Source organism: Mastigoproctus giganteus, chromosome 8 (assembly GCF_048544385.1).
Source record: "Mastigoproctus giganteus isolate SK-2022 chromosome 8, ASM4854438v1, whole genome shotgun sequence".
NCBI classification, from domain to species: domain Eukaryota; kingdom Metazoa; phylum Arthropoda; class Arachnida; order Uropygi; family Thelyphonidae; genus Mastigoproctus; species Mastigoproctus giganteus.
In genome coordinates this window covers 111,034,317-111,048,266 of record NC_143582.1, presented here as the reverse complement: position 1 = coordinate 111,048,266, position 13,950 = coordinate 111,034,317, and the positions used below count along the sequence as shown (strand labels likewise).

The following is a 13,950-nucleotide window of genomic DNA, read 5'->3' as shown; positions in this document are numbered from 1 at the left end:
TGTTCACTCTTTTCTTGAAAAAAGGGGGTTCATTACTGACAGTCCTTGAGATTCTGCAAATTCCACAAGTCTTTCACCTCTTATTTCTTTCACCAATTCCAAAATTTCCTATAGTTCCTCTTTCTGCACTGTTTTGCCTTTTTCCAATCTTAGCATTGAAGTCCCCCATAATAATAGTGTAGTGGGTTTTCTGCTCATCTAGAAGACTCTCAATTTCAGCGTACATTTCTTCAACCTCTTCATCATCATGGCTCGATGTTGGTGAATAAATCATTATAATCTTTAGCTTGTACCTCTTAGAAATCTTGAGTATTAGTCTTGACACCCTTGGTGATGTACTTTTGAATTCCAAAATGTTGTTTTTAAAATCTTTATGGACCAGAAACCCAACTCCACCTTCACTCCTTTCACTGTTTCCATTGGTGTACAGCAGATTTCCACTTGATAAACTTATAAGTGATTCATTTCTTCTTCTTGTTTCAGCCAACCGATGATATTCCAATTCACATTTTCTAATTCCTTTTCCAGCTCTAATATCCTGTCTTCACCGATGAGTGATCGTACGTTATAAGAGGCCAAGTTCAGTTTCGGTGCATGGCAGCCTGGTCGTACCCAGAGATTCTTAGCACCCTCTGCTTCCACTCTGATCCTCTCGCTGCCGTAAGAGGGAGAGTGAAAGCTGCTGTGGACAGGGCCATTTGTTTTGTTGTGCTCTCATATGCTGGAGGGTTTGGGCTTTTCCTCTTCACGCTGACCAGGTGTCTTGAAGAGAACCACTCTACACGTTCATTGCCACCTAAGTGATAACAGGGCTTACCATCGAGAAAGTGTGCACGAGTGGATTTTAGGGAGGCAGGCCAACCAGACTTCTCCTAAATCTTCTGTAATAGAGAGATATTGGATCCATCAGTGTTTTAGGCTGAGTGTCTGATAACACACAGGATACCTGTTCCCCTCTAAGTCCCAAAGAGGAATTATAGAAGCCAATTCAGAAGAAAGCAGTGCCCATGGATGTATCTATATAAAAGGCGGCATACAGCAGAAACAGAATGCCTATGAGACAAAATTGAGGGAATTGAAAAAGATGGCTCATTAATTAACTTAACTGTCCTCTTAGAATAGTCTAGAAGCGTGAGAAGTTATGGAGTATCCCAGATGTGAAAATAATATTCCATAGTAGGGCAGATTTGAGATTTGTACTGAGTGAGTAACTGTTTAAAAGAAAAGTAACAGCAAGAGCGATAGAGAAAAATTTTTTTAGATGCAGAGAAAGCAGTATTTATGATAAGCTCTCATAGATCTCCACCCACTACTTGTATGAACCACAACTTCACCAACAATTATCAGAACTGCAAAACCAGTTTATAAAGCATCTAACAACTATGCATTCGTACGCAAAACCTTTTACTTCTACACCCTAAAAACAAAACTTATTTCCAGTGAAACATACGGGCCCATAACCAATAACATCAAAGAAATTAATTAATAGTTTTCAAAAAAAAATTAAAACTTAATAATTATAAATTATTAAGTTTTTATAAATTTTCCTACATATACTTTATACCTAAATTTCATAAAAATCCTATAGGCTTTAGCTTTACTACATCCTGAAAAAACAAATAGTAATGCACATAAACCTGAAAAAGTTCTGGAACAATTACTCAAACCTATAATAAAAAATCCCGCCTGACAGTAGAATAATTTCTAACAAACCTGTAATAGATGCCTTACACCTGTGTTTCTCAACCCTTTTTTAATTATCGCCCCCTAAAGGGTTTTTTTAGACTTTTTTTTCTAATTGTTCCCCCATGAAATTTTAAACAAGAAAATACTTTACACTTAATCTTTTTATTCAATGGGATCCCTGCACCTGATGCTTCTTAGCTAAAAGTTCAATGTTCGGTATGATGTTAGTAAGCTTAATTCTAATGTCTCCTCTTGAACAGATATCAATTCTGATTCTTTCCTTTGTTAATATTTTATTTACTGAACTAAAACCACTTTCAGCAATATAAGACATTGGAAAACAAAGTACTTTTGCCATTTCAGACCACACTGTTAGATAAAGAAGTTTAGTTGTTTTTGATCCCCACAACTCAGCCAGTCCACCTTTTTCGAATTTATATTTGTATTCTTCGTTACATTTTAATTCTATGAGTTCTTGAATTTCTTCATTAGCAGACCAGGCATTGCATCCAGTTGGATGTTAGAACCAACTGGATGCTATGCTGGGTCTTCTAACACCCATGGCTTCACTTCAAAAGAAAATAAATCTGAAAATCTATTTTTAATTTCACCTTTTAAAGAATAAAAATGATCTGAATAATTCTTAAGATCATTCTTGGTGAGAATTCTATTGATTTCAGCTAACTCTTGCATACCATGAAATTATTTCTCATATGAAGTTTAACATTGACAAATGTAAAGTACTACATATGGGAAACAGCAACCCCAGAGCAACGTATCAACTCTGTGGTACTACACTGACAGTGGTAGAGAATGAAAAGGACCTGGGGGTAACTGTGCAGGCAGATATGAAGTTCTCTGAGCAGTGCAGATGGGCTGCAAGAGTAGCTCATGGTGTCTTGTCAATGATATACAGGAATTTTTCTAGCAGGGATAAGGAGGTGATTATTCCCTTGTATAAGGCAATGGTCAGGCCACACCTTGAGTACTGTATACAGGTCTGGAGGCCTCATTTTAAGAAGGATATGGAGCTGCTGGAACAAGTACAGAGAAGGGCAACGAGATTAGTGAATGGAACAAAGGGTTGCTCTTACGAAGAAAGGTTTAAGTTTTGGAAATTACAGTGTCTGGAGACTAGGCACCAGCAAGGTGATCTGATAGAGGTGCATAAAGCCTTGAATGGTTTGAGCATGCTCAGTGCCGATGGGATTCTTCCTCTTGCTCAGAATAATCACCTGAGAGGGCATAAATTCAGATTGAGGAAAGACAGATGTAAGATAGATGTGTGGAAATTTGCCTTTAGCCAGCGGGTAGTTGGTTGGTGGAACAGACTTCCATCCCTTGTTGTGGAAGTTGATAGCCTAAATAAATTTAAGGCTCAGCTGGACAGGTATTTCGAACGAACAGAGGGGTGAAGTGGAAATGGTTTTTTTTTTTTTTTTTTCTTTTTTTGGCTGATGCTGCATAAGCTTGCTTTCTTGCATCATATGCCTCTACTAATGCTAATGAAGACCTAACAAGAGAACTGTTTCATACTTTAAATTAATCTGTCAAAACATGCTATTTCAATTGTAGAGTATGATTTAAAAGAGAATTATGAAGGTGTGCAATAGCAGTTATTACACTTTCAGTTAGGCTGTGCTTAACAAAAAAAAAGAAAAAAAAAGAAAATTATGTTTATGAAAATTAAAATATGGATTATAACTTGTACATCGTGATGTAGATGTTCTAATCCATGATGAGCATCTTTCACTGAAACGTCTTGTTCAACCACAGTAGGTTTCTCATCTTCATCACTACAAATTTCTAAATACTCCATCACATCTGCAACAAGTTCCTCTTCATTCATACATATTCTGAAACATTCTATATCCACATCCTCTTCTGCATAATCTTTGAACCTTAGGTTTTCCTGTAAGTTTAGGTGATGATGCACATGCTCAAATATTCCTTCCCTATTGTCGGACTGTTCTTTGCAATTAATACAGGATGAAGCATGCAAAACTTACCACCTTGAATAATGCAATGTGTGAAGTCCAGAATGTTTGAAGCAGTTGGCGATCACTTTTTCATCAACTTTATCCGATGCTGAAACAAATTGCCTACAGGATGTTGATTTTTCATTAAATTTTGCTTTCAAGATATAGCACAACTTTGTTTAATAGCACTCTTCGGTAGTTTTTCTTAAAACAATGGATTACACCTTGATCAAGTGGCTGAAGAACTGACATCATATTTGGTGGTAGATACTTGACAGTGATTGCATAAGGAGATGGTTATTCTGCCGTACAAAAAGTTAGGTCACGTCTTGAGTAGTGCAGAGAGGTCTGGAGGCTTCATTTTTGGAAGGATGTTGATCTGTTGGAATGGGTGCATAGAAAAGCAACAAGAATGGGAACAAAATAGTGCTCTTAGCAGGAAAGGCTTTAGTACACTGCAAATTGCATCTAGGGATGTGCAAGGAGATCTGATTGAAATGAAAGGCTTTGAATGGATTGAGTAAGCTAAATGCCGATGGAATCTTCCTCTTGTTCACACTACACACAAGGAAGCATAAATTCAAATTGAGAAAGGATTGTTGCAGGACAGATGTGTAGAAATTTGCTTCATCCAGTAGGTAATTGATTGTTGGACCAAGCTTCCATCTTTTATTATTATTATTAGCCATAAGGTGCAAGGAAGCCTGAAGCTTATGCTGCACCAGCCAAAAAAAAAAAAAAAAAAAAAATTCTGAGTTACTGAGAGAGAGAGAGAGAACTAGAAATGAATCACTAAGAAAGAGAAGACTGATGATATCCAGCTCAGGACTGGATATCATCAGTCTGGATATCATCAGTGAGTATGGGCTTGGGTGCACCAAGCCCATACTCACCAGATGTGAGCTCCTGCAGAAGTGGGTATTTGAATAAATTCAAGGAAGAACTAGACAAACTGTTAGAATGGAAGGATGATATGGGAAGTGGCTTCCCCCCATTTGGATGATGCTATATAAGCTTTCTTTCTTGCATCATTTGCCACTACTAATACTAATGATGTTAAGTATATTAAATATTTAAATAAGAGGAAAGAGATTGTGGCACAAGTATGCAATATAAAGGGCGAAGGCAGATATATAGAGTCTGTATTTGTGCACAGTTCGTTGCAAGGGCAAGGTGAAAGATTTAAGTTACTTTGAACGCAGCATGGCAGTAGGTGCCACACGTGCTGATATGAGTACCTTGGAAGCTACAGCTGTGCTGATGAGTTTTACATACAGCTGTCTCTACTGTATTGAGATTGCTCCAATAACCAAATAACATCCAGTCAACAGAAATCCTGTGGTCAGAAACATCTCATTGAGGCAAGAATGCTAACAGAAGCTGACAAGACTTGTGCAAGAGAACAAACAGAAAGGCTAAAGTCAGTCAAATAAAAAGCTAACAACAGTGATAAATGAAGGGCATTTCAGAATGCACAACTCATCACATGTCATTATCACTTGACAAATAGGGCTGCATTATCCCCCACACTTCACTTCTCTGATGGTATATCACAGCCAACAATCAAACTGAGTTCCACTTGTGCATCAGCAAAAAACTAGAAGGTACAGCATACAGTTAGCTTACCAGCACTAGAAGTAAAATATTGGAACCCGTTGCCTGGTCTCATGAATCCAATCCCAGTTTCTGCTGATGTTGGAAGAATCAGAATATGGTAAAAAAAAAGTACATAAGTCCTATCCTTCCAGATGGTAATAATACAAGCTAACTGAAGGCATAATGGTGGGAAGTGTTTTTGCAGTGCACCTTGGACCCCTTGATACTAGCAGAGCAACCATTTGGATGACAACACAGATTACGTGGAAATTTTTTTCCAACCAGATGCTCCCTTCATGGCTGTAGTATACCCACACTACTGTAGTGTATCCATCAAATGATGCACCATGTCAAGAGGCAAGAACTGTATAAAAACTAGTTCCAGGAACATCAGGGAATTTAGACTAGTGCAGTGGCCTCCCCTTTCATCTCACAACACAGATCTCACCGAGTATGTGTGGGATGAGGTGGAATGAGCTCTTCTGAAGAGACAACCATCCAATTTGCAGTAACTGTGTAAAGCAGTGAGTCAACATGGACCAGCATTTCCCCCCCCCCAGAATGGTTGAGGTCATGACTTCAGGCTGTTCTGATGTTGAAATGGGAACCGATTTGCTATTAAGTAGATGTACCTAATAAAGTGGCCACTCAATCTGTTATATTAATAATAAAAATTGCATGTAGCGAATTTGCAAACATCTTAGTATTACAGGAAAATATCAAAAGATAATGATGGCATCAACTGTCAGCTGCAAATGTTACTTACTTGTGCAGCAGATTTATGGTATTTAGTAGCTATTTCTCTAATTTTTGAGTCATCCAATAGCGATGGATCATCATCTTTTGCCCTATTAAAACAATAAGTTATCACAAACTTCGAAATTTTGTAGGCAAAATATAACAATGCATATTAACATATTACTAATATTAAGATACAAAAGCTAAAGATTTTTGCTACTCCTCTGAAGGATTTAAAATTGCAATCAAGCTTTTCATAGAAGACACTGCTTCCATTGCAAAACTGGCATGCATGTGTGTGTGTGTGTGTGTGTGCACACGCAGGCATGCCAAGTTTAGAAGTCTAAAGCTTTGCAGTGCAGGCTCTAATCAAGAAAGAATAACCAAATAATGTGGAATTTTTTTTGATTATTAGATACTACATTATATAATACCTTTATTACATAACATAGTAGCTCTGATCTCTATGACCACAACAGAATGATGATGTCACCAACCTTAATCCATAATGCTGGATTAGTCCAGCAGGTAATATAGTTCCCTAAAAAATAAAGGTTGTGCATTTGAATTCTGGCTCTAGTATAGGTGTTGTGATTCCAATATTTTTTTATTATGAGGTATAAATAGCATGATACAACTTGGGCAATCAAATCATCTTAAAAACTAAATATATACTACTGTGCTATTAAGTACCATACTATGTATTTGTATGGAATGTCTCACAAAAATTAATGATTTTTATATACTGCAAATACATAGTAACTTTTTTTTTTTTTATATACAAAATAGAAAGAAATTGCAATTGAAAATTAATAATATAAAAATGTTGCTTTTTTCCCTTTTTTTTTTTTTTTTTTTAAGTCTGGCCGCCCTAATACAGTCCTACCATCAGAGTTACTATCTTATGTGAAAACTTACCTGAAATATATGCAAATAAGAACATATGCATACCCAATATTCCAGTTTTGAAATGATAATACATGTGTTCTGCTCCAATTATTATTTGGTTTTTAGGAGCATTAGCAACTAAGGCCATATTGCTCCGGGAATATGCAGTAGCCATTCCCTGACCTTTCCGCATCCTCCATATTTGGTGGTCACGGGGTCGAATCCCAGTCTAATCAAGAAGCGTGTGCTATGCGCTGCTGCTCCTGCCCACCTGGCTACGGAGGTGCCATTCTGCTCCAAGGGTTTTATGCAATTTATAGTAGCCAGTGACGTGACAAAACAGCAAATATCCAGTGCCAAATAAAGGCCTTCCACAATGATCGGTTCAGTGATTTAAAGATGATCTAAAATACAGTTCAATAAAACTTTCAAGAGTCTACAGAATTTGTTGTTATTTGTGAAAATAAAGAATAATGCATTCAGGACCTACTTTCAGAACAGAAATGACAAGAATAAAGAGAGATATGAAACCGTGAAAAGAGAGGCCAACAGGATAGTTAATGAGGAAAGAAGACTGTGGTTGGAAGAAAGGAGTGAAACTCTATGACAAGATATCGATGGTAATAAAAAGACACTGTATGGTATGGTAAGGAGAAGAGATGGTGAACAGAGCAAATACTTGATGGAAGAGAATGAGAACCTAATAACCAAAGACGAAGAGATAAGAGGAACCTGGAAGAAGTATTTTGAAAATCTGTCGAACGTGCAGGACAAAGGCAGGTTGATCGAAAAAGAGAGGATGAAAGCAAAGATACAGAGAGAGAGAGAGAGAGAGAGAGAGAGAGAGAGCAAACAAACTTGACTTGGAATGATGTAGTGCAGGCATGGAAATACATCAAGACATAAGTCTGCTGGTATGGATGAGATAAATGGACAAATGCTGTAGGCTACACGCGAGACAGGGATAGTGTGGACATACAGACTGTTCTGTAAGATCTGGGATGAGAGACAGGTGCCGAAGGACTGGAAAGAAGGTTTGATCATTCCGTTGTTCAAGAAGGGAAACAGGAAAAAGTGTTCCAATTATAGAGGCATCACATGTGATTTAAGCTGTATGAGAGAGTGTTAGATAAGAGGAACGATTGAAAATAGGATGGCCGAGGAACAGTACGGCTTTAGGCCTGGCAGATCAACAGTGGAACTAATTATCTGCATCAGGCAACTGATGGAAAAGTGTTATGAACACAAAGAATTATGGATGGCATTTTTGGATATAAAGAAAGCATTTGATGCCGTAAAGAGAGAGAAAGTGTGGGAGGTTTTGAGAAGCTTGGGGACAGAGGAACATCTTGTGGAGAGAATTGAGAATATGTGCACCTAATATAGTGAGCAAAGAAGTGAGCAGAGAAGAAAAACTGTCCCAACACAGTCTCAACACTGACTGTGTTGGGACTACCTTGTCCATACTGTGTGTGAGAGAGGTGTTGCTTTATCCCTTATAATTTTATTCTTTTAAGCTTTATTTCTCTTCCAACGTTATGGACAAGTATAGAAAGGCAGTTCCTGATACATGGTCAGGTGTAGTTCCGTGACGAAATACCTCATGTTAGCTAAAGTAATACCTTCTTTCTTATTTGTTGTTAACTAAAGTAAATCTTCCTTTAATACTTTCTTTCTTATCTGTTGTTAACAAAAGTTAACTAAAGTAAAAAATCTGTTGTTAGCTAAAGTATTACTTTAGCTAACAACATATATGTGTGTGTGTGTGTGTGTGTGTGTGTGTGTGTGTGTGTAATCCAATAATTAGTCCAAAAATTAAAATATTCTGTATTATTTTATTCTGTATGATTATTCTGTGTATCGATGACAGAATAATCATACTGAAACACTCTCATCTTTGTCACTTTCTTCCTTTTCATATTGCATGCACACACACCTAATGACAGTAAATGAAGTGAAAGGCACTGCACTGTATCCAGTAAGCATGCATGCTTGGTTACAATAGGTAGAACTTGCTACTAAACTGCCTGTTGATTGCCATTTTCCCATTTTGTTGTTAGTATTCAGTAAGTTTATGAATATTTAGTTTTGAACTTTTTATTTTTTTTTAATTAAAAAAGTCACTTAGCATGCTACCTCATGCATCAAGCCAGCTTACTTCTGTTATATCTGTAGCAAATTCATGGTGAAAAACTGAAAAAGAAACATGATTGCTTTAGTGAAAATAGCAAACAGGTTATATTTTGAGTATGACACAGTAAGTCAAGATAAACCATGGGTTCACATTTGCCATGTAAGTTGTGCAGCAAATCTTAAGAAATGGCTATCCCTTTTGTATGAGAGTTCTCAGGATGCCCATTGGACTTGGCAGTGATGAGATTTCCTAATGTGTACAGGCTACAGGTAGAGAGTTTCCAATGGCAGCAAGCATTGCAAAGTGAGTTTCTTTGCAAAACTGACATTTTGGAAAAATAAATATTTTGTACATATAAATGCTTTTAAATATTTTAAAATTTCTCTTATTTTGACTTTACTGCTCAATATTATCTCCAATTCACAAAGGGGAATCAAAGGGTGACACAAGTAATTACAGACCTGTTAGTTTGACTTCTGTTCCAGAGAAAATAATGGAGTTGCTGGTTAAAGCAGCATTGCAGGATCATCTAGACAACACTGCAGTAATAGTTCAGACACAGCATGGGTTTGTTAAGGGGAAGTCTTGTCTGACCAATTTGACTGGATACTATGGAGCTGGATGCAAAAAATAATTTTGATATCATATACTTGGATTTCAGGAAAGCTTTTGATACTGTTGCACATAGAAGACTACTATACAAATTGGAGCAGTATGGCATTAAGGTAAAGTTGCTAAATGGATAAAAGGATGGTTGAATGGAAGAAAACAGAGAGTGGTAAGCAATGGACACTGCTCTTTTTGAACTAATGTTATTAGTGGTGTCCCCCAGGATTCAGTGGTGGGCCCATTGTTGTTTTGTATATTTATCAATGATATTGATGAAAGTATATCAAGCTTAATGTCAAAGTTTGCAGATGATACAAAGGTTGGCAGGGTTGTTAATAACAGTAATGGCAGTATGCTGCTGCAACAGGATCTGGAAAAGTTGGGCAGATGGGCTGAGAAGTGGCAACTGAAGTTTAACATTGACAAATGCAAAGTACTGCATATGGGTAGCAGTAACCCCCAGAGTAATATACCAACTGGGTGGTATTACATTCAGGGTAGTGGAGAATGAAGAGACCTGAGGGTAATTGTGCAGTCAGATATTAAGTTTTCTGATCAGTGCAGACAGGCTGCCAGAGTAGGTCATGTGGTTTTGTCAATGACATACAGGAATTTTGAAGGCAGGGATAAGGAGGTGATTATCCCCTTGTATAATGGTCAGGCCACATCTCAAGTACTACGTACAGGTCTGAAACCTCATTTTAGGAAGGATGTAGAGTTGCTATAATGAGTACAGAGAAGGCAACAAGACTGGTGAGGGGAACAAAGGAGTGCTCTTATGAAGAAAGGCTTAAGTTCTGCAAATCGCAGCATCTGGAGACTAGGAACCTGCAAGGTGATCTGATTGAGGTGCATAAGGCCTTGAATGGATTGGGTTGGCTCAATGCTAATAGGATTCTTCCTCTTGCTCACATTACAAACCTGGGGGGGCATAAACTGAAATTGAGGAAAGACAATTGTCAAATATATGTGTGGAAATTTACCTTTAACGAGCAGGTAGTTGATCGCTGGAACAAACTTCCATCTGTCATTGTGGAAGTTGATAGCTTAAATAAATTAAAGGCAGAACTAGACAAATATTTGGAATGAATCGATGGGTGAAATGGGAAGGTTTTTTTTTTTTTTTCCCCCTGATGCTGTATAAGCTTGCTTTCTTTCATTGTATGCCTCTACTAATGCTAATGCCAATTATCAATAAAAAGTGCAAGACTTTTTTTTTTTTAAAGGACTCAAGCATGCTTTCTGGCTGTTCAGAAGATGATACCCAATATTCTGCTAATAGAATCCATTGTTGGCACTGAGAGAAAGTTGCTATAAATTTGGTAATTGTTTTTATTAGGAAAGGTCACACCACAATGAGATGGAATTGGAATCACTTTGATTACTGCCCTCTGCAGCAACTGAAAATGGCACAATTTTCAGACTTACTACTACCTCTTCTTTCCCTGTCCGTGCAATTTCATTAACAATGCCTACTGTATTTCTTCTGCAACCATATTTATTCTTCCAGTTTCTTCCAAAAACACAATATATGATCTGTTTTGAGTATAAAGAATATACACTGGCAGTCAATTAACTAGAAATTAAGAGGCATCATCATCCGAGCCTTGTAATAAATTTCTAGAGTTTTTATACTCTTGTGCCTATGGCTCTCTTGTTTGGTTTATTTAAGCTTGCCTCGATGTCCAGTTTCAAGCATCCCAGTTTTATATTCTCAATCACATACAGGCTAAAATAAGGTTTTCTACAACAAGCTAAATTATAAGATTCTGTATAAAATGATTTGTGATAGAAGAGCAAAAAAGAAGCTTACATTTTCTCAAAAAGAAAATTGTTCACTTCATATTATTTCTAAGGTACCTCATTTAGGCTCTGTACTGAAATGTGCAGAATATCAGAAGTAAAATTTCTGTAATTAATAATCTGTGGTCCACCAACATATGATTCTTTAGCCATTGTGGAAACATTTCTTATTCCTGATAATGAGCTTGATGCTGTTGCAATGTCCTCTACTGTGACAAAGAAAGAAGGTGCTTGTATTTATTACAAAGGAGTTGGCTATCTTTCCGCACCATCCAGTAAATACACTGATTTGATAGTGGAAAGAATCAAAAGTAAAATCCCCCCCCTTCATATGCTAATCATCTAGCGATACAGGTGATCTAAATGTGATAAGTTAGTGGTATTTTTATATTCTTCTCTTCAAATACTATTTTGATATAGGTGAAAGCGGCAGTTATGATATAGGTGAAAGGATCAAACAACTTAAACAAAAAACTGATTCTCCATTTACAACAGAGAACTGGGCTTTAACTAATTTAACCTCTTCTTTTCAATATTATAATTTTTCTGCATCAGTTGTCACCAAGTTTTTAACTGAGCATTTGAGAAAAAATAAAACTGTATGTGAGGTGGGTTCTGTGTAGCCAAACACCAGAACAAAAGAAAGCTGCCTATGATTTGTATTGAAAAACCTTCAAACTTCACTTAATACAACACCTTCATTACTCCCATTATTGGTAGAGATGATGTTATTGTTTGGTGTTTTATATTGCATTGGCATCAAAGGCCATTAAATAAACCAATATGTCACCCCAAGGGCTCATATCTGGTGAGTATGGCACAACCAGGGTCCTGAGCTGGATATCATCATTCTTCTCTTTCTTGGTGAGTCCTCTCTCTCTCTCCCTCTCTCTAATAATGAATGAATGAATGAATGATATGCCAAGTTGATACTAGAGATGAAAGATTGTGCTTCCAATAATATAACCTTCCACAAAGTCACAGGCTAAATTGTGGAAGGGAACTGTATCACCTCCCTCAAAAAATGATCATGCACAAAAGTCAGGAGTGACATCCCTGTTGGTTGCTTTTTGATGAAAAAGGGGTTATTCGTAAGGAGTTTGTCCCTGGAAGTGTAACTGTTAAATCAAGACTTAAAAGTATTCCACAGACTTACTCATGAATATCTGTCGCTGCTACCCTGAGATGTGGGAATCCATAAATTGATTCCTCTTGCACGGTAATATGCCCCCTCCCAACATGAAGCACTGTCTATACAACAGTTTTTTTTTTTTTTTGAAAAGACAAGTCACTGTCTTACCTCCTTCACCACCAATATTATCTATGTTCCACACAATCAAAAGAACCATCACTACAAGAGCATTCCAAAGTGTATGAACATAGTTCACACAAATGAATATCTCACAAACAATACTCATGAAAACAATTAACAAAGTTTGCTTTTCAACAACTTTCATCAAACATTAGAGGAATTGCCTTGATATGGAAGGAGAGTACTTCAAAGGAGAAAAGGCAGGTGAGTATAACAGTGGGAAATGGAAGGACTTAAATCTAAATGGCTAATTCTAGGGTAATATACCACTTCAGTAACACCAAACTGAAAATAATTGATAATGAAACGACCTTATAACTATACAATGTGATATGAAGTTCATAAAAAGTGTAGATGGGCTGCAAGGGTTCTGTCAATGATATACAAGAACTTTCCAGTTTAAACAAAGAGATATTCATTCTATTATATAAAACCAATGGTTAGGCCATATCTTGATTATTTCACAACCTTGGAAATCATATTTTAGGAATGAGATGGACCTAATGGAACAGACACAAAGAAAAATAACAAAATTGGTTAAGGGCAACAATAGGGAATTCTTATTAAGAGAGACCTTTATTCTGTAAGTTAGTGTTGGAAACCAGACATCTGTGGGTGGGGGACAGGTATCTTTAACACCTAATCACATGACATGCACAAGGAGGCAAATTCAAAATGAGTGGATGATTGTAGAATGGATGTCCAAAAATTTTCATTTATTCCCAACAGTAACTGACTTTTGGAACAAACTCCCATTATGTAGATTTTAATCTAAAGACTCTTGTGCACCTTGGAAGCATATCTAAATTCAGAGGCAGATTAGACAAATACCCCCCCCCCCCCAAGATTTTGATGTTAGATAAGCTTTCTTCCTTGCTTGTTTTATCAATACAAGTACACATTCACATTAACAGTATGACCTCCAATTCAAGAGATTTGCTTTCATTGCTATTTTTATAAATCCTGAATCAAAATCACATATTCAATGAGTACATTTGATAGTTCAACTACTGTTTCACTAGATTCTGTTGTTAAAAACTTGAAGACAAAAGTTGTTAACATAATCTTTTCACATTTTAGATATGAAAGAAATTCCTATGCAAGCAGAGAAATGCTTATCATTATAGTCTAAGTCAGAGTTTCCCAAACTTATTTATTTGCGATTTTTCACAGAACACAGTTTGGGAAACGCTGGTCTATGTTAT

General features: G+C 36.8%; 1 protein-coding gene across 4 annotated transcripts in view; it reads right to left on the bottom strand.

The window, feature by feature from the left end:
* LOC150081770 (aldo-keto reductase 1B-like) overlaps positions 1-13,950 on the bottom strand; it is a 182,544-nt gene that overhangs the window by 81,580 nt on the left and 87,014 nt on the right. For all 4 annotated transcript variants that reach the window (XM_090379631.1, XM_090379630.1, XM_090379635.1 and 1 more), the window contains one exon: positions 6,028-6,109. In XM_090379631.1, coding sequence (XP_090235757.1) covers positions 6,028-6,109 — 82 coding nt within the window. The remainder of the gene's footprint in view (positions 1-6,027; positions 6,110-13,950) is intronic.